The sequence below is a fragment of the Rhododendron vialii genome, chromosome 13a (assembly GCF_030253575.1).
Source record: "Rhododendron vialii isolate Sample 1 chromosome 13a, ASM3025357v1".
Lineage (NCBI taxonomy): Eukaryota > Viridiplantae > Streptophyta > Magnoliopsida > Ericales > Ericaceae > Rhododendron > Rhododendron vialii.
In genome coordinates this window covers 14080362-14101534 of record NC_080569.1, presented here as the reverse complement: position 1 = coordinate 14101534, position 21173 = coordinate 14080362, and the positions used below count along the sequence as shown (strand labels likewise).

Here is a 21173-nt window from a genome sequence, read left to right as displayed (position 1 = left end):
CCAGTCGGTACATATAGCATAACTCTTTTTCACGGGCCCACTCGATTTTAAAAAAATTTGAACGGCTCGAATCATTCATGTCCCCACTCCGGGCCCCGTGTGCTCGTCGGTGGCTATGGTCTATTTCCATAGCAGGGTTCAATTCTATATATATATATATCAAGCACCTTGCATTTCCATATTGGCAACGTCCTCTACTCTGTTGAGCAAAAACCACCTTTTCGTTCCAAGTCCAGGAAATGGCTCCAGTATTGATAATTTCCCCAGTCCCAGCCCAACCACCTATTGTGCAACCCCAAACCACCACCACCCCACCACCCATGGCCTCCCCCAAGACTACTCCGTTCTCGGCGGTTTTGCCGCCACGCTTCCTTCCTCTCTCTAGGCTCCAAATTCACATTACCCTAGAAACAATCTACGAAGAAGAAACTAATTCAGGAGAACTCATTGAAACTGCCGATGCTGCTTCGGCCTCATTTTTGCCGAAAAATCAGCCATGTTGTTTCTTAGAAGTGCCAAAGCCTTGGACATCATGCAGTCATAACTGTCAGCGTGCTAATTAATATATAGTCCTTCATGCCAAAAAGTACTAGTTCGTAATTATACTATATATGTTAGGTATATTGTTAGAATGGCAATATACTAGCTAGCTTGATTATGTGTTTTTAGAGTGGCAAATGATGTGAGAGAGTACTCGTGCTGTTACTGTTCTTTGCAGATACATTGAAGATACTAATAATTATCTTATTAATTCGAGTAAAACTTACTATTACACATGAGCTGTTAAAAAGAGGATTGCAGCACCCAATTGTCCCAATTGATCACTCCCAATCAAATCTCTTCCTGCTCAATTAATGCTGGTTATTGAAGATGTCTACATAGCTGATGGATATTTTTCTCTTATGAAAATCTTCAAACCCTAGCTGCCAACAGTCCTTTCCCTCCTTCCCCTCCCCCCCTTCTCAAGTGGCGGGAGGGGAGGGATCCTTCCCCTCCGATCTCCCCCTCCTGATCTCTCTCCTTCTGTTCTCTTCCCCCCACGGTCGAACCGTCTTCTCTATCAATCCTGTGACTGAAGTTCAGACGTCCATTGAGAACTTTTCACCTAGATCGTTTTCCGATGATGTTCCGGAGCTTCGGATTCAGTAGTTGTGGATAAGATGTTGTCCACCACCGTTCTCAGCCTCTATCTACTCAGATCTGTGATCTAACGACGTTTACCGCATTTGCAAGGCGATCACCTCCCAACGATGTGTTCTTATTTTGTACAGCAGAGGTGGTGGTTACGGGTCTTTCAAGATGGTTGTGAAAGAGTGGCGGTAGATGTCTCGGCGGTGCTTCTTTTATTTTGTTATTATTTGTTTTAATAATGTCCTCTTTCAGGGGGTTTTGTCCTCCTCCGGGGGGTTTCTTCTCATTCTATAGGGCGACACATCTATGCGCTTATACGCTCTTTCTATTGGAGTGTCCGATCTGTGGACTCCCAACCTTCCCCCATGGAGATCTTTTGATGAATACTACTATCTCAACTTTTGAAAAAAATAAAAAAACAGCTTAATTTGTTCTCTAATACTCCTATAAATTTATAGGCTTAATTATTACCACAACTACAACAATTAATGCCACTTTCATCATGTACATCAAATACATCTACATGTTCATCAAAATTTTCTTTTTTCTTTTACAATCTCACTTCTTCTTTTTTTCTTGGTTTTCCCCTCGTTACTTATCTAGATGTGAATTGATTTATACACTCCATTTTTTGAATTTTAGTGTTGAAAGTGTATATATTTTTGGTGCTAAAAGACAAAAAAGAGAGTATAAATATAAAAGAAGGGAGCGTAAAAATCAATTTTCTATCTGGATTCCTGAAAAGTAAAATGGCCGTAGGTTTGCTCAAGCCTTTGGAACCGTTTCCAGGGAAATTAACCACCTTTGTAAAGCACAACCAAGCCTAATTGACTGGTATTGGTGGTCGTCGTTGACTCCGATAAAAAGAACAAAAGGTATACCATAGCAATTAGTTAAGTATGTGGGGCATCAAAAGAAACCACATCGATCACAAAAGTAGTAATTAAATGCAAACCTAGACCGTGCATCTATCTAAAAGCAATTCGCCATACAATTATCTTTTTGCATCCAATCATGGTCCGAGAGCAGTTACGAAAATTAGTATATTTTTCTTTCCGTAACTAGGATGTTCGATGGGATCCCTCTCTATTACAAGAAAAGTATACTTCGATCAATGACTTGTACCTGTTAGACAGTCGAATTTGTGTTTTTCGAATGCTAAGGCCCTTTCGCCTTGCATATGCATTGTAACAAGTCTCGGCTTCTTCCAATTCCTCAGATACCGTACCTTCACATGGTTTAACTGGACTGTCAAAAACAGAATTAACAGGTTGACAATATTATTATTTTGCCAAACATTTCCATTGTTCGGGTTATTCGCGGATTCTAGGTCAATAAAGTGTTGATCCTCTAAAAACTCATCAGGCAAAGTGGTATTACCACCATCAGCGAATGTTGCCATATCTACAGCGGATTCTAGGTCAATAAAGTGTTGATCCTCTAAAAACTCATCAGGCAAAGTGGTATTACCACCATCAGCGAATGTTGCCATATCTACAACACGATTAAAAATGTTCAAATATCTGGTCATGCATTTTGGAAAATAAAACATACTAAAATGATAAGACTAAAGTACCAGATTATATATGGATCAAACAAAATTTAGAGTACAAGATTTGGAAAGTCTAAATTCTTTTTCCAGAAACTTTTTTTGTTTCTACTGGATTTTTTTAATTTAACCTTAATCTTGATAAAATTAGAGGCCATTTCTAAGATATGTTCTTAATACCCAAATCCTTTCTAGCATATCCCAATAAGAGAACTAATAATCTCACTGATCGCGGATTCAAAATCATCGGAACCAATGGAGGAAAAGATGAACTTAGCTGTTAGCTTAGTTCGCGCCTCTTCGTTGCTTCAGACCTTTTTGCTCCATGGTTATTATGGGGCAAAACTTTGCTCTCGGCCGGTCATGCCCATCAGGTTCTTACGCATAAAAACGCACAAGTATTTTTCCATAAAGTCTTATTGGACGCGCACGAACTGTTCCCTCTCTCTACTCCTTATCTCTCTTTCTCTTTCCTCTCTCTTTCATATGTAGATTGCTCCCCCCGATTACCCCCAACCCCACCCCTTTAATTGTTTTTTTCTTATTTATTTAATTTCTTTCTTTATTTTATTGAATTATTTATTTAATTTTAATTTGGTTAACTCGAATTATATTTTCAACTAAATTATTTTTATCTATGAAAATTGAAACGTTAATAAATACACTCTTTCTATATCAAAAAATATAGTTCAAAAATTAAGTGCTTTAATTTTCAATCCAGTTGAACCGGAAAGAAAATCATATTTTTTTTTATCATTTTGTTCTAAATAATGGTTATAATGATTTTTTTGCTCTAAGGCCTTTCAACAAGCACCCTAAGACTCATTATTTAGTTTCAAGGCTCTCTTAGGGTGTCCATTAAAAGGCCTTGCAGCAAAAAATCCATTATGATCATTTAAGATAAAATGATCAAAAAAATAATATCTTTGTACCGGTTCAAACAGATTGAAAATTGAAATACTTAATTGTTAACTATATTTTTAATATATAAACGGTATAAAAAAATAAGTGTTTCAATTTTCAATCCGTTTGAACCGGGGCAAAGATGTTATTTTTTTGATCATTTCATCCTAAATGGTTGTAATAAATTTTTGGCTCTAAGGTCTTTCAACGAGCACCCTAAGACTCCTTATTTAGTTTCAGAGCTCTCTTAGGGTGCCCATTGAAAGGCCTAATAGCCAAAAATTCATTATGACCATTTAAGATAAAATGATCAAAAAAATAATATATTTGCACCGGTTCAAACAGATTGAAAATTGAAACACTTAATTTTTTAACTATATTTTTAATATACAACGGACAAAAAAAGACAAAAAAAACAGTCGGATTCATTAGAGGCAATGCTTACACCTCATGCTTGGAGTGTGAACAAAGGACAAAAAAAAAAAAAAGACCAGACAGAAATGTTGATTCGTGTGCCAAGATAAGGCAGCGATCGGTTGGTCCAAAAATGTTGAGTTGTAATATTTCAAAAATTTTAATAAATAAAAATATTTTGCAATATTAGTTCAATGCATGTAAATCAGTGTGTTAGCCTAATTAGTGTGATTATCCTAGTTGTGTACATGTATGAATGTGTATAAATATATGCGTGCGTGTGTATGTATATATATATGGAGGTTATGACTTTGAGAGTTGTCATCGCAACAAGGTATAACCTTGTAGTTCATACATTTGAGAAGAATGCTTTCGGTTGCTTTACTCACTTGCCATTGAGGTCCCCTCCAATTTTAGTCGAAGACCCCTGAAAAATTGCTATTACCTGTGTTGGCTATCACTTCGTGCAAGTTTTCTTAGAACCTCATTACCCTGTACCACCCATCCTAACATGGTGGCAGGAGCATAAATCAAATGAAGCTACAGGATGGGTTGCTAGTTATAGAACATGTATGCAATTGTGACACGAAGTAATGGGTACAAGCGCGCCGGGAGCAGAATTTGGAGGAAATATTGATTAGAATTTGTGTTTTTATGTATTGACAATATGTACTCAATTATAATAAAATAAAATTTTGTTTAAATTTATTATTGTTGATTAGAAGTTATTTTTATTATTCATTGTTAAGACAAATTAAATAACTAATTAAAATAATATAACTTTATTAAATATAAAATTTAATTTAATTGAAAATATAATTTGAGTTAACCAAATTAAAATTAAAGAGTGGTGCTTAAATAAATAAAGATATGAAATTAAGTAAATAAAGTAAGTAAGTAAACAAATAAAGAATTATAAAATGAAAATTGGTTGGGGGGAGGGTGTGTGTGTGTGTGTGTTTAAGGAAAGCACCTCTCTTTCCATATATGCGTACACATTCTCTCTCTTCCATTTTACACTCTCTCTCCTCCCCCTTTTTCGTATTCTCCCTCTCTCCTCTCTCTTTCATCACTCTCTCTCTCCCTTTTTCATTTTAAAGCTTTAAAATCTTATACTCTCTCCGTCCCTTTTTAAAAGTCATATTTCGTAAATTTAATTTTTTATAGAGACATCATCATTACGTTCTAAAAGTTATAATTTTTCCTATTTATCTTCTATAGAGACATCATCACTATACTTTTATCACTAACCTTTCAAAATAAAATATACTTTTAGTGGCAAATTAAAAAATATACCAATTTTTACCTACTATCTTTCCAAAATGGACATTTATTAAGAGACAACCCTAAATGGAATACTAGTATAGACACCCTAATTCGGACCTCGAAGGTTCTTTAAATTTCCCGACGATGAAATAAAGAAATGATAGAGAGCTTGAATGTAGACTCCCAAAGTCTGAAAAGCCCAAAAAACTAGCCAAAACCCAAAACTGGACCTGGAACACCGCACAGGACACTTGCTAAACCATACAGTGTTTCTAGAAAAAGTTCTGACTGGCTCATAAAATTGTCGGTCACGCTTGCTGGAGCGATAACTGAAAAACGGCTTAGCAGGAAATATAACTTCTAACCAGCCCAGAAGCCACCTCCCTCATTTGCATTGATATTCCTTGGCTTTTGCCTATAAATACATCCTTCATTTTAGATGAAAGGTACCATTCCAAGTCTTGAGAAAATTACTCTGACATTCTCTTGACATTCTTTCTCTCTCAACAAATTTTTTATTCTTCTTCCCCTCCAAAACTTAGCACACTACTAGCTTTGCAACTCCACCACTTCGAAGCTGCAAACTTATACTCATCCATCATCATCCAAACTCAAAGCCGAAGGTATAAAAGCAAGTTTCCTTGGGCTAAGCCTAGTCTTAGCCCTGAGGGGAGCTTTCTGCAGTCACACTTAGCTTGTTTGTGTTAAGTGTTGACTTAAAAACCATTTTCAGAAGTAAAACAAAACAAAAACCTGTGATTGTTTTGGAAACACTACACCGTGCGGTGTTGTGATACACCGCACGATGTAGTGGAATCTGACGTACGATGTTATGCTGTTCATCATTTATTTGTGTTGTTTGTCTTGATCGCATCTATCTACTGTCGGCTACGCTAATGTTATTGAGAGATTGTTGCAGGTGCATTTCAGAATGAAGTTTCGTTTAAAAATCATGTCTTTTATTTTCTAAAAGAGGTTTTTTATGATCATTCTCAATGATCAAGTGCATCAAAAAAGGTTTGCAAACTGTTTTATGAAAAATAAAATCAATAAAAATAATAAGAAAGCTGTTTGGATCAATGGTTTGCTTTATCCTGAAAATACGTAGCTCTTCTGAAATATGTCTGAAGCTACATCGTATGATATTTTGAGGAACAAAGTACGATGTGGTTAGGTATACCGTGTGAGATTCTGAGTAACAATAGTGGGTTGTCAATGAGAAGGTACACCGGGTGGTGTACCAGAAAACCGTGCGTGGTATCTTGGTACACCGTGCGGTGTTGTTTGTAATTGAGGCAGACTGTTGTTGTACTGTCATTTCATTTCTACGCATCATTCATTTATCATCTACCATACAGTAAGCTCCACTGGCACGCCAAAGTGACATATTCAATCCCGTGTCCCTTCTCCTTATTTGTTTTCTAAGAGTTTAGTCTTCCAAATGATATTCAAAGTTTTTCCCCTTTGAAAATGTTAAGTAGAGACCGATTTTTACCAGGCAAATATGGTGCTTTTTCAACAAAATTTTTTCCATTCGTAATGTGGCTTCCGAACCCAAAGTCTCAACGTTTTCGCTAGGCCAAAAGCCTTCTTTTCAAATCAAACCCTTGGTTTCTCAGATCATCCATATCAAAAATCAGGGTGGCGACTCTTGAGCGCGCTGGTCGGAGAGCCCACAAGTACTAGACTCTAAAAAAGGGACAGAGGGAGTAATATTTACAACTTTTTTTTTGTTTTAAAAAAATTTATATATTTGAAATCTACTTGTAGATCGATATCTAATTAATAAGACCAATATTTAATATAAAATTATGAAAAAAAATTCAATGTCTTATTTTTGTCTATTTCAACTAACAGTACTAAAATTAATAATTAACAGTCTAAATACACAATTAGCAATATCCATTTCAATATGAACTGTGTTAAAATTGACAATTAACAGTCTAGATTTATAATTAACAATGTTAAAATTAATAATTAGCTTTATTCATTTAAATATTGGGAATTGATTTTTTGGATTAATTGTTAAAATTGACAACTAACAGTGTTAAAATTAATATTAATAGCCAAAATTAATAATTAGCAATGTTTATTCAATAATAAATAGTGATAAACTTAATATAATTATTGTATAAATTTATAATTAATAGTGTTAAAATTAACAATTAATAAAATCCACAAAAGTAATAGTGTTCATTTTACAATTAAATGCTGAGTCTTATAAAAAAAATATATCAACGTGAGCGGGCAAAAGAATAAAGATTTTATTTATCAACATGCTTTTTTTTTTCAATGTATATGCGTGATTCTAGTTGTGGTGCATATAAAGAGGTGGGAGTAAAGCGTACGATCAGGTGTGGCACACCCAATAAGAAAAAGACAAATTTAAAGGTCAAACAAATATATTAGTAACATTTGAGACATTATTGGTGGGACAAAAAATAGGTGATACAAGTTGTATCGACCAGATAAAAAGGAAGGAGAGAGAGAGAGAGGGGGGTATTAAATGTAGCGGAGTATTAAATGGTCGCATGAAAGGTAGGTGCATGAAAATTTTTGTATGAGACCTAGTGAGATATGCACTTATTTGGCAAAGATTTGCCCAGACATGAACTAAAAAAGTAGGACTGGTTGAGCATAATCTCAACTTTTATCGGGAAAGAGTTAAGAGGGCCCACCTGAAAATTACTATAATCATAGTTAAAATTGGGAGAATAGTTTGAACTGCAGTTTAGAGAACATTTGTTTATTTTTTGTCTCACATTTGTAGGGTAAATTTGGGATGAGGTGTATAAAGATAATTGGGTGCTGCAATCCTCTTGTTTACAATATAGCTGATCCGTAAATTAGTTATTCTCTATTCATATGTGTTACAGGCTTATAACAATTTAAACTGAAAATTACAAATAAATATTTATTTTTTAAGAAGCAAAATTGGAACGCCACCTTACCTAATGAAGAGAATGTTTTAAAAATTTAAGCGAAGGACTTCAGACAAGACCTTTGTCGCAGTTTGTGAGTTGTTTTTTTTATCGCAAATTATCAGTTTAGTAGCTCCATTGAAGTACAAAACTGGCCTAAATTTTTTTACTTTCATGCTTATAAGTATCAAGTCCAACATATATTGCATTCAAATGAGTCTTGCCTAGAAATACTGATGGAGTTTTCAAGTCCAATGCAGATGCTCTAATGTTTTTTAGACTTTTTCCATTTTTTTCGTTGCTTGTTCCTCACTACACATATTTTTCATGGTTCAATTAAACGTTGCACTCAAATTTTTGCCACAATTCTTTTTGCATCACTAGTCCCAACATATATGTAAGGTGTTTGATCGAAGGAGTCACTAGATTCCTAGAATCATGCACCCATTTGATTTATGCGCATCTTTTGAGAGAATACAATATTCTTGCAATTTAAGTTGTGATATGTATTGATAGCTATTCACTTAATTGGAGCTAGAGTTGGAAAACAAATTAAATACCCCTCTTTTATTTCAAGAAAAAACAAAAATGTGTGTATATATAACTATTTTTAATTCGAAGTCCTTGTCGAGTCCAAGGAGTTTTGTTTTATTTCACAAAATCAAGCTAGCTTTGACTTGTTTGTTCCACCAAAGTTTACAAGCCACACACCTGGCCTCACTGTTGCCGTCACTTTTTGAACCCTAAGAATTCGCCTTCTTTGTAGCGCAACACTTTGTATAAAGCTTGCCCTTATTTCTACCTTTTTCCTCCAAACCATTTCTCTGTCTTCTTTTTAGGGTTCTAATTAATATCCCCTGCATTCAACCCCCACACCTCTCTCTCTCTCTCTCTCTCTCTCTCTCTCTGTTCTTTGTGTTTTGAAGTCCATTTGAAGAGAGAAATAAAGAAAAGGATTCTCTCATGCATATATAGCTATGGCCAAAGAAATCAGCTCATACATGCAGAATTGGGTTGAGGTTGCGCCAGCTCCTCTCATCTCTCCTCAAAAACCTTCATCAAGTTTTCCTAAACTGGAGACCATTGCCGAAGAAGAATCCGGCCGGTTCGCTGACATTGTGCCAAACAAGGCATTGTATCTTCTCCCTGTGGTTCTTTCAATTGTGTCCTATATATGGATCAACAAATATGTTATTGCTTAAAAGGGTATATAGGCTTCTTAAACCCTGCATATATATATATATATATATATATATATATATGCGGTATTAGCTAGCCCTTGTCTCCTACTATCCAATGTATTTGAAGGTAAAGTCTTTCGAAGAGAGATCTCAAGGAGCACAAGCACTACATGCCCCCCCAAAAAATATCTAATTCATTTTAGGGTTATCTTTTTGGGTGTATGATTGTATGCTACATATCGATCGATGAGTCTCTATACGAAGAAGAAGAAGAAGAAGAAGCGGCTATGCAGGTGGGATACGTATCTAAGATATCCAGTCGAGGTTGTGCCGATCCTTTTCAAGAAACCCGCAAGAGAGATCAAGGAGATGCGAGCTGCAGGGAATGGTGGTCCGGTGGTGACGTGAAAAAGTATCGATCATACGCCCTAATGACCGAATTAGGACATATGATCCACTATATTATGGACGAGTTTTGGCGAGTTAATAAGTCAAGACAAATAATTGGTCTAAGATTGAGATTGTTGAGAATATTTATATCTATGGATAGATTGATCTATTGTGTAATGCGCTTCATTGTTGCTCTTGATTCTTTAATCTGACGGCACATTAACCAGGAAAAATGAGAAAACCATAGTAATAGTTTGAAAATCACAAATTAATACTACACGGTAAATTGGAGAATATGTTATACAAGGTTCATCACCAACTACCGTATTGATCAATGTTCTGATCCCGTTCCAACCCCTCCACTTTCATCCCGTTTCCAATACATACCCCCCATACTAGAAAATACCGGACGGTATGGGTCATACTATTTTTTATTTCGTTTTTTAGGAGGTAATTCCACAACTAAGACTCATATACTTGAAATAATAAATTGCTTTATTTCCTAAAATATGAGCTACATAAATCATGACTAACATTTTTTTTGGGTACATATTTTCATGTTGGTTGAATTTTTTTGAACTTTTTAAGGATACATATAACTATACATATTTATATATAATATTCATTGCGCAAAATCTGAAACCGTACCCGAAATTATACCAGTATTGGTATGTGCCGTATTAATAAGAAAAACGGTACCTTTCTGTGTACGGTATTCAGAACCTTCGCTTTGATGGTGGCTGGTCTCAGGAAATCTATCGATCAAGAAGCCAAAATTCTAGGCATACCAAAGAATGATATTCACACAGAACATTAACCTAACTTTCCTAAAAAAAAGAGAGAGAAAGAATACTAGTATTAACTAACCATCTATAAAACCACCAAAAGCAACATCCTGGCCAAATTAGAACTTACATTACACTAACATTTAAAGTTTCGTGACATTTCCTATGAAAATATACAGTTACATGCTTACATCAGGCTTTTAATTGGATGCATGTGTGGTATGAAATGAATATTTTGAAATAAAGCAACACCACCTTCAGCTAGAAATGCCTTTCCAGTTCCAAGATAAATAATTTGCGTCACCATAAGGCCTGCATACCGAAGCAATGAAAAAAATTCAAGAAATTAAATATAAATAAACCCTAAAATAAAATAAAAAATGAGTGAATCAATTAGGTATAAAGCTGTCGTAGCTTGGTAGGCCAGCTGGTTCTAAATACAAGTACAAAGGTGTTAAACATTTGTAGAAAGGCAGGTTTACACAACTCAGTTATACGCTGTTCAGAAAGAGAGCAACCTAAAATATCATTTTTTTTCCTGGGAATACAACAAACTCAACTCAATAAGCTCTAACTGCGCAATCACTTGGATACGGCGACTGATACGCTTTCCCCGCTTGACTATATTCAAAGCCTTGGATGTTAATGGTTAAATCCAATGAATCGTTTTCTCTCTCTCTCTCTCTCTCTCTCTCTCTCTCTCTCTCTCTCTCTCTCTCTCTCATTTCTTTTTCTTTGGAGGTGAAGATTAAAACATGTCTTCACCACTGTGTACGGTGTACCAACTACTGAAGCCAGAATACGCAACATAAGTATAAGGGCAAACATTTTTATGAGATTTTGATGTTGAACAAGATTACATAATGATAAAAATGTACTCCCACTAGTTCCACTCCTCTTCTGCCAACTTCTAAACTGGAAAGGAATGATCTTCCTCCCCAATGTACCTTTTGTTCACCTATTTACAGCTGCCTTGCACCATCACTGGCCAACCCATCGAGATAGAAATAATACAACAAAATACCAAGCCTATAAAATTCAGAGAGGAAACATCTTGGTAATGTTGAGAGAAGAAAAAAAAAGTAGTATAGCTGCTGGTAAAACTAGCTCTTCGTATAAATTAAAGGAATAAGCTCAAACTCAAGACTAAAAATCTGCTGACAACATTTAGCACCACTTAAAAGATTTGTGCTATTCAGATTTTCCACCAAATCAAAATGAACAAGCAAGGATATTAGCCAATTATCTGGCCGTCTGGCACATGCTCGAAATATTTACCTTGGATTTTTCACATGAAGCACCAGGAAGACCAGGGAGATCAATATAGAGGAAGAACCGATAGAAAGATAGGCCATCCCAAGGAAGTCATTCTTTCCTCCCAACCAGCTCGATGTTGATAGAACAAGCTTTTTCTTCCCACCAAAACTGTAAGTATTGTAGTTATTCAAAACGTCCACTACTACAACATCATCCGCATCCAAATCCTCTTCAATTCTCCCATATAACTTCCGGAAGCTAGGGAGTGCAGCAGTACGCATCCATACAATCAGATCCTCTTGGTCACTTAGCTGGTTGACATGAAGCATCACAAAACCAACCAAAAAAAGGAAAATGACAGAAGAACCGGTTAGCACTCATGATTTGGCCAAGAAACTGTGGAGATGAGCACCATGCTTGCCTCCTCCAGAAGCAGGAAGTGAGACACAAGGAATTTTATTTTCTATGTTCTTCGAAACACGAGCAAACAGAAAAAAGACTAGGGCATCAATCTTCAGTCTAGCTCATAGATTCAAAAACCGGATGATACACTACATATCGGCCGCTACCTAAGAAGCACGTGCACAGGTACGAGCGCGGGTATGGGTATGGGTACGATATGCATACATCGATACAGCAAAACCTAAAAAATGCAGGGTACGGGTACAGCTGGGGTATGTCAATAACAAATGTATTACTATTATAACTTAACAGCAATGTACTACACGTAATAATTACACTTCAACTAAAGGAAATTGCTAAATGACTTGGGCGACTCAGAATCTAACATCAAATAGTAGTTTAATACCAAACTTAAGGTACAAATCAGAGTTTAATACCATTATACTAAAGAACCTTTAGACCAAAAATCGTTATCGTACAATTAGACCAAGCATAGAAAAGAAAGTCTTATCAACTTAGTTTCATCTTTGTGTTGGGTACGGCTTGATATATATTATGGAACTTCAGGTGTTCGGCAAAAGTCGAAGAGAAAAGTTTCGGTACGTGTTTCATGTACCATGTATGGGTTTAGAAGTACCACACAAAGTACCGAAACCCGGTACGTTACGGGTATGAGTACGTTGGGGTTTTATAAGTACCTGTGCTTCATAGGCCACTACGTAGCAGTTTTCCAGCCTCCAGTATTGCTACACCCCGCTATACGATTCTACCCAAAATTCACATCCGTATTGGCCGGTTCCCACTACGTATCGCTTTGTATCTGATTTTTTGCTTGCTACACGATCACTATGGCCGCTACAGGTGCTTTGGTGCCAAAAACTAGTTTAAAAAATTCATGACCGCTACACCCAATTACCGCTACGTATCATTCGATACTTCCGCTACCTCTACACCTGTACCGTTATCGCTACACAGTCAACTACCGCTATTTAAAACTATTCACTCCAGCTGCGACATTTACTGTTGTTTTGATTTCAGTATGCACTTAAATGGTCTAAAGGAATGGTGAAATTGAGTCCCATTCCCTCTGACACGCATTTAAAACAGAGGGACAATTATTTAGGCCAAATAATTAGTAAGTTTTCACTCCAAGGTCGCAGTGTAACTATCAAAGCATTAACCTCTTTTTAATCAAGGACGGTGATTTCCCTTATTTCAATCATGGGGCAACTAGTTCGATCCCCGATAGGGGTCGGAGGTAAATGCCTAGGAAAAAATCATTTGGATTAATATGAAAAGTTCTTGGAGTTGTCCATGGTTTGTATAGTTCATTCCTTAAGCACGAAAATCGTAATTCGTCAGATCTAAAATGAACAAAATATTCATAATCAATGAAGTAAGAATACAAGTCTGACTGAATTAGCACTTTTTTTTTTTGATAAGTAATTCAATATATAAATAAGAAGGCTTTAAGGGAAAGCCACCCAATTACACAAAAAAAGGCCACCAGACAGAATTAGCACTTTAAATATGACAACAGTCTATCATGAGTTACTGCAAGAACGGTTTTCACGAAAAAGGTACTGCATGTACTCAATAATCTATTCACATAACGCTTTGAAGATAGAATCACTCAGAAAGAACATTCCATCCAATGTGCTGTAAATACTTACGGGAATATTTGGATCCAGGTTTCCACCACCAATCAAGCTTCCATTCTGGAAATTGAAGGGATAGACTTCCTTTCCAAATTTGTGATCCCGGTCACTCTTCCAGGAAATATTCTTCCTGTTGACCTTCAATGCCGATGTCCCACGAGAAAAGCTATAAGTGTCATTAAACAAACTCCATGCGATTAAACCACACGGGACAATTGGGAGACCATTGTTGGAATCTTCAGGTTTACAGTAACTTGTGCCATTGTACTTCAATCCGTACAAAAGCTGCTTATCACTTCTGCTTTTGACATACCTGGAATAAAAGCACAAAGCTGAATCATAATTTTGAATATACAAGCTTAGCTGTTTTCTGAATCCAAACAAAATCAAGAATGAAAATTGCTGGTGAAATCCAGTGACAAGACAAGAAGCTCCATGATTGTAACATTTAACAATGGATTATTGCAAAAGATCCCCTTACAGTTACCAGAGATGAATGCTAGAAGTCCAATTATCATCAAGGATATCAATTATGTTATGACTAGAGAAGCAATGAAAACTCTGTCTAAATATGTAAGCAAAGAATTATGTTGAGACAATTAGATTCCCAAATGGAGAAACAAGTGAATTTACAACGATCGTAGAATTACACTGAGGGTCAAATCTGAATCCTTACCAATTTGTCTTGTTATGGCTTAATATAGATGTAGGAGTCGATTAATAAAAGGATGGAGAAGTTACAACGTAATCCATAAAATCAAAGTAGGTTGGCGTAATTGGAGGGATACAGCACATTACATGATAGTTGTACATCAACAAAATTCAAAAGAACAATTTCAAAGAGCAATTGTAAGGCCAATATGCTTTACGAGACGTCATATATCAGAAAGGAAAGAATCAAACTAAACCCTTCGGAAATGACAGGAGTAATACCAACTGAGGATAAATTGAGAGATATAATACACCAAGTTGTTTGGTCATGAACAATGCACTCTGGTACAGCTAACTGTAGAAATGGGATCATTCTAATAAAAATGCAGGGCAGAAGGGTAAACTTAAATTAAATAACATAGTGTGGAAAATTTGCTACCAATTAATCAACTTTAATGGACCATATACCTCCTATAGACTGGAATCATGGAAAAGAGCTCGAATAATAAATGCATTTGATACATAGTTTTGTTGGTATAGAATTGTCAGTTTACTAGGTAAGTGAAGAAAGAACTCACCGGCGGTGGTTCTGGTAGTAGTTATCCAGCTGATAGTAGATGAAAATCGGGGCCTTCATGTGTTTGGGAACCTGCAAATCAAGTTGTCAATGCCAATGCACAAACACGTTCAAGAGTGATGCAGTATATGAGTGTGTGTACTTGGCCTAAGCACCAAGGACCGAAGGAGAAGGGACGACTTTAGGAGTGAAGTCCATCATGGCTGAAGTAGATCTCAGGAGCGAAGGTCGTCACAGTCGAAGGATAGCCCAAAGGCTCGGCTGAAGGACGACCTACTCCTGAGGACAATGGCTTATGCTTGGGCTGAAGGCAGGGCCCAAGTGACTTGGGACAGAAGGAGGAATATGGAATGGAGGCTTGAATTCAATGGATCGTCTGAAGGTCTAGGCCAGTCTTAGAAAGAGAGGAAGACTAGCTGACCAAGGGCTCGACTTTATTGGGATCCGTATCACACCAACCCTCTGAAACCTAAGGCTGCCCCTCTGAAACCTTAGATTGAAATACCAAATCTCACTTACCACCTGACATTCAGGCGACCCCCGAGGTCGAATGATATGAAGCCCCACGTATGACTGACTTCTAATACTAGATCCTCAAGCCTAGGGCATAGACCTCACATGGCTATAAACCCCTTTCTGGCTAAACACTAATAACCCTACACATACCCCCCTTGCCAGCTGACCTCAGCCCTACAACCTTTTACCTATGACGCTTCGCTGTCTTGTCATAGGCTTGGCCCTTCAGAGCATAGATGCTGACCCTCAACTGGGTAGCCATCCGGAACCCTCCACGTGTCCTTCAGCCGAACTCCCTTCAGGGAAATCCCTCCACTATATATAAGGACACTAGGGCTACCATAGTTGTTATTCATACCCATCTCACTCACCCCTAACCAGTGATCTGGGTGGGTCCCTTGGTCTCATCTACTACTGCCTCTCTCTCTCTCTCTCTCTCTCTCTCAAGATTGCCTTGGGTTCTCTCCTACTCCCCGTTCGGGGCTCTCACAGCCCCTCAATCATACACACAATGAGAAGCAAAGATTGAACTTAAGCCAAATGCATATGGCATAACCAGACAACTAACAGTTATGAGGAAGATCAATAAGTGATGCATGTAAAATCAGATAATGCAAGTTCCACCCAAGGGATACCCTAGTTAACCCAGGGTAGGTTCCCATGTCACCAGACTCACCACAAGACATCGACACTAACAGTAATAATAAGATGAACACCTCTACCAAAGTCTCCAATGTCTTAACACCATCTTCTTAGCAAAAAAAACAAAAAAAAAAACAAAAAAAGGAAGAAAAATAACCCTGCGCCATCTTAGCGATTGACATACTCACAAGGAGGCTCCCCCCAATGAGCCTACTAAGCATCTATCAGCCGCTAACATGAAATTTATCGTGATTTTCTAAAGGAAGTTTGTACACGCCGTGACATTAATAGACACATATCAAACTCATTTGTCCAATGAAGGTATTGACAAACAAATTAAGTTGGGAACATTCTAGTTAACACTCACTCCATTACTATGCCATCTTTGTTTTTTTTTTTTTGTTCTTGAAAGTAAGTACATAACCATTAAAAGGAGCATTGCCTTGTATGATTAGGGAGACAAAAACATACATATGATAAAACAAGATTTTAGTTCTTCCCCAAAATGCAACTTCTATGAAATCTAACAAACCAAACGGAAGATTCACAAAACTCCTAGATGGAGAAACTGAAAGAGAGAATGAGAAGAGATAGAATAAAGAGAGAACAAGAAGTGAGAGAAGTAGAAGAACAAGAGAAAGAAAAGACAGATAGGAGAAGTGGTAAAACAATCCAAATCAAATATGTCAATGCTCCAACAATCAAGACTGGAAGAAACTATTGCATATGGCCTATTTATCAAGGCAGCCCATTTAAAGATCAGTCCGATATGCAAATAAAAAGTAAGGAATAAAGAATATTCTTGTAAAACCACTCATCCGGAATAATTGGAAATTTCTACGGTAGAAAAAATCCTGATATTTCATCGATTCCAGTTTTGTCAACATTACTCCTTCAACCAAAAATGGATAGAACAAAGCTTAGTCAATTAGGTATAAGGGTAATCATTTGTAGATCTTCCACAACCCTCCACATTCTCTCTCCAAATACTCCAGATTAAAGAAAAGGGAGACCCTCCAGCCAAGGAAGGAAGCAGGGTCAAATACAGGGGTGGACGTTTATAGAACAAAGAAGTTTGTAACAAACAGTTAAATTTCAGGGGCCTGAATCTGCATTATTTAAATGTTATGAATCAATGATACAATAATAACACCATTCCTTTGAAACTTGGGGATGGCTGTCACCCCTACCTCCAGGGCTTCTTTGCCTTCTTCACATGACACAGATTCCCCACATTCAAAAGGTGAAAAAGTGAGGCTGGCATTACCCTTGGACCAAAAATAGTAGGAAAACAGTTGGCTCCTCAATTCTCTAGGTAAATCATAGTGCAGAAATAAAGGATCCGATGATGACTCCTCTTCCTTGCACGTACAACACCGATAGTCAACTGGAAACCTTTTTTATTTTTTATTTTTATCGGCAGTCAACAGGAAACCTTATTCTCAGGTTATGCAGTTCAAATGGCATACAAAAAGGCCATCAAACAAATAAATGCTACTACCAGGTATGGACTTCCCGACTTCCAAATAGGCTTCCGAAAAAACAAGGTTTCCCCTTCCACACATAAAGAGGACTAGACTGCTATAACAGTAAAGTGTGAACCTTAGCAATTTGCCTTTTCGTTTGACCTCTTTGGTCTCATCCCCATTAATCCTCACACTATGAGCTGCCCCCCAAACTGGACAAGTGAATCCAACTCCCAATCCAAAAAGACTCTAACAAATGAAGGTCCCCCTACATCCGTCAATCTGAAAACTGCGAGGTAGTTTGAAACTATACCTCATCATTAGTGCAATGGTGTAAAGGGGCAAAACAGTTTTTCTTGCTCTCACTCTTACAATATAATAACAAAAACAAATCTATGCTTTCGGAAAGTGAAGAGTAGAAATTCTACCATTTCAGCCAGTCGGCATTGTCCTCCATTCCACTTTCTCAAAAAAGTACTTATTTTCAAATAAGTACTTTTTTTGCAAGTTTCAAGCTTAAAACTAATGGGCTTACTGAAATCTAAAAATATGCAATACAAAATTGAAAATTTATTTTCATAAGTACATTATTTTTAAGCTTGAAAATTGAAAATAAGTACTTAATTTTTAAGAAGGTTTAGTGGAATGGGGCCAAGCGCAAAACATATAACATGGATATATATATCTGGTCCACCATAGGAACGTAAGAGAAAGGTGAGATATGTAATCTGAGATAAACATCCAACGAGGTATTCTTCTTAAAAAATAAAAAGTGAGAAAATTGAAAAAGAATAACGCTCTCAAACCAAGATGGACTATCACCTTCAAGAACCGAGAACAATTTTTTGTAACTGAGCTATCTTTGATATATGCCACCTTATTACTCTTAAATGGTGGTGGTATACAATCAATATCATATCTGTCCACGATTTCCACAACCTGCAAATAAAATGCTTTATAATTGCTAAGCCAGCTTTAAAGCAGGAGCTGTATAATTAGAATGAAAACAAAAGCTGAATGCATATCAATAAAAGTGAACATAGTAACAAACAAGAAGAGAGAATGCTTACACTTTGTGAAGCGTGAAGGGAAAGAAGCCCAACAGGAATACAAATGACACCAATCAAAAAAAATGTTGTAATGACCTGGAAGGCGTGAAGTTAACATCAAACAGTCCATTAATAATTATGAGTACTCCAATTTAATTATGTAATGGATACAGAAATATATTTTTGAGTTCACACACTCACCCATGCTGGAGTAAGGACAGGTTTACAAGCGGGGAGACTTTGTTGGGTGAAATGATATATAGCTGCAAAAGAAACACAGGCTACATAAACTACTGTTCAACAAAGATGATTTGGCCAACCTCCACCTAATTGTGCGTCACTTGTGATAGCAAATATAATCCAGACATTTTCAATGATATCACCCCATTTCTGAGTCAAAGCAGGATAGAAGAGGCCTATTCAATGTCGAGCCAATGCAAAGTAAAAGCATGATCCATTTGCTTGCGTGATTCAATATGCAAGTGATAGTCATAATCTCCTAAAAATACAATAGGCTCTCTTAGTTTAAGGCTTCCTCCTTAAGGCCCGAACTACTTATTTTCTCTCCACTCAGTTATTTTTTTCTGCGTTTGTGCAAGATACAAATTTCCATTGTCTTTTGGGCCAACCCATCGACTTCTCATGAACACCAAAATTTGTGTGAAGTCTTCAATACCAATTCAAATTAATGCAGTAGAATCTATTGTATCACAGCCTCACAGGTATATAATTAGCAACGTGTCAGTGCCTTTACATACATCAAAGGGTTAATTGATCTTCTTCCCACGATAAAAAGGTAACATATTCACCAAACTCAAAAACAAACTGCTCAAAATTTGTCTACAGCAAAGAAAAAGAACGAAGCGAGAGATTAAACACAGTAGTTAAAAAGCAAGAAGACTTCACCATTTGATCTACGAGGTGAGATTGATTGTGCTTGTACGCCAACTGCTGAGAAACTACCTCCATCCTCATCCATCTAAATAAAAAAAATTCAGCTCAACCAAAGCCACCCCACAACGAATCCTTCAGTAACAACTCCAATCCCCCAACAACCTGCATCAGAAGCAAACCCTTAGGCAGTGTTTGGTTGAGAGAAATGATTCTAAAAACAAATTGAATTTGTCATTTCCTTAGAAAATGCTCTTTCTGACGTTTGGCTCGCTAAAAAACCTGACAAAATATACAGTACAAATCGAAGCGTCGTTCACTAATTTAGGCAAATGCCTACGCTATAAATCCAATTTTTTCGAAATTACAATGATAGGGTGGTCTCACTTACAACAGTGGATCCTATGAACCCCAAGAGGTTGGCCTAGTGGTCAAGGCTTGGAACTTAGGGTCTCATATTCGAAACTTCTTAGGTGCTATCAACTCCTTTGGGGCCAGTCTTTATAGAGCTTTGCTCTTACTTTAATTGGGACCCCCGTAAGTGGGCGGTAGGAATGGTCCCCAAGATTAGTTGATGTGCGCGAAAGCTGGCCCAGACACTTGAGTTATCAAAGAAAAATAGTGGATCCTATGGTTTTAGCCAAACAGAAATGAGTGTAATGCTCACCTAATTGCAAGGTGGTTGAACACAATTGCTTAGGTTACATTCCCATTGGACGAGGCCAAAAAATCATTGTTTCGTTCCAATAATTCCAGCTCACCAAACACTGCCTTAATTGACACAGACAGCCCCGGCTAATCCAGAATTAGTCGGCTTCCTAGTAGGAGGGCCGGGCCTGCTTCCTACCAATAATTTGCCCACAAACACAGAAGTAAAACAAAGAAAATGAACTAAATTCAGCAAAAAGAAAAAGAAAATGAAAACAAACTCGAGTGTTACCTTTGGCGGGGAAGAGAGAGAGAGAATCGCGGTGAGTAATTGCTTCCGTGGGTGGGAAAGAACACGAAATGTGTATGTATCTGTGGTGCAAGTATATATTCCTGCTAGAGAGAGAGAGAGAGGGCACGGTGTCGGATGCGTCTACGGCGGTTGACGGAAATGCTGGGTTGGCAAACGGGGCGCACGGGTATATACCTGCGGGGGATGCGATGCTAATCTCTGCGTAAAGGTGCATGACTAAACGAAACTAACACCGGGTCCGATGCCCAGCCCAGTCGGGTATGGCCAAATAAAACCATTTCTCTTTCTTGGGTCCGACTCTGACAGCCCATTTGGTACGTGAGAGTTCGCACCGAGGATCCCATGTCCGAGCCCAATTCGGACAGGGCCTATCCCTTCCCTCGAAGTCGTTGATCTCGCAAATCAACGGTTGAGATTTATCAAACCGAAACGACATTGTTTTTAGAGGAAAAAGTGTTCGGCACATTTCAGCCGTTGATTTGCGAAATCAATGGCTTCGAGGAGTGGGACAGGCTCCTGTCCGAATTGGGCTCGGACAGGGGATCTAGACTCGAGAGTTTGCG

At 37.3% G+C, this 21173-nt stretch overlaps 1 protein-coding gene across 4 annotated transcripts; it reads right to left on the bottom strand.

The window, feature by feature from the left end:
• Window positions 1–9063: 9063 nt before the first annotated feature.
• LOC131313145 (putative ALA-interacting subunit 2) lies at window positions 9064–20892 on the bottom strand. Of its 4 annotated transcripts, none has more exons than XM_058341282.1 (10): window positions 20317–20531; window positions 19665–19814; window positions 18960–19021; window positions 18780–18854; window positions 18532–18648; window positions 15087–15157; window positions 13873–14170; window positions 11819–12108; window positions 10796–10852; window positions 9064–9352 (listed from the first exon to the last, which is right to left on the bottom strand). In XM_058341282.1, the coding sequence occupies exons 2-9, from the start codon at window positions 19735–19737 to the stop codon at window positions 10798–10800; spliced, it is 1041 nt and encodes a 346-aa protein (XP_058197265.1). In that variant the 5' UTR covers window positions 19738–19814; window positions 20317–20531; the 3' UTR covers window positions 9064–9352; window positions 10796–10797. The 4 variants fall into 4 exon arrangements, with proteins under 4 accessions (XP_058197265.1, XP_058197262.1, XP_058197264.1 ...); XM_058341279.1 differs by lacking the exon at window positions 9064–9352 and adding an exon at window positions 20590–20892 and having other exon boundaries at window positions 10609–10852; window positions 20317–20492; XM_058341281.1 differs by lacking the exons at window positions 9064–9352; window positions 20317–20531 and adding an exon at window positions 20590–20860 and having other exon boundaries at window positions 10609–10852.
• Between the last annotated feature and the right edge of the window lie 281 nt (window positions 20893–21173).

Coding starts and splice junctions, on each gene's coding strand:
- LOC131313145 (XM_058341279.1), bottom strand. CDS start 19,737: ATGGATGAGGATGGAGGTAGTTTCTCAGCAGTTGGCGTACAAGCACAA. Junction 15,158..18,531: donor ATTGTTCTCGGTTCTTGAAG/GTGATAGTCCAT, acceptor CTTGATTTGCAG/GTTCCCAAACACATGAAGGC. Junction 12,109..13,872: donor ACCTGGATCCAAATATTCCC/GTAAGTATTTAC, acceptor CATGTCAACCAG/CTAAGTGACCAAGAGGATCT.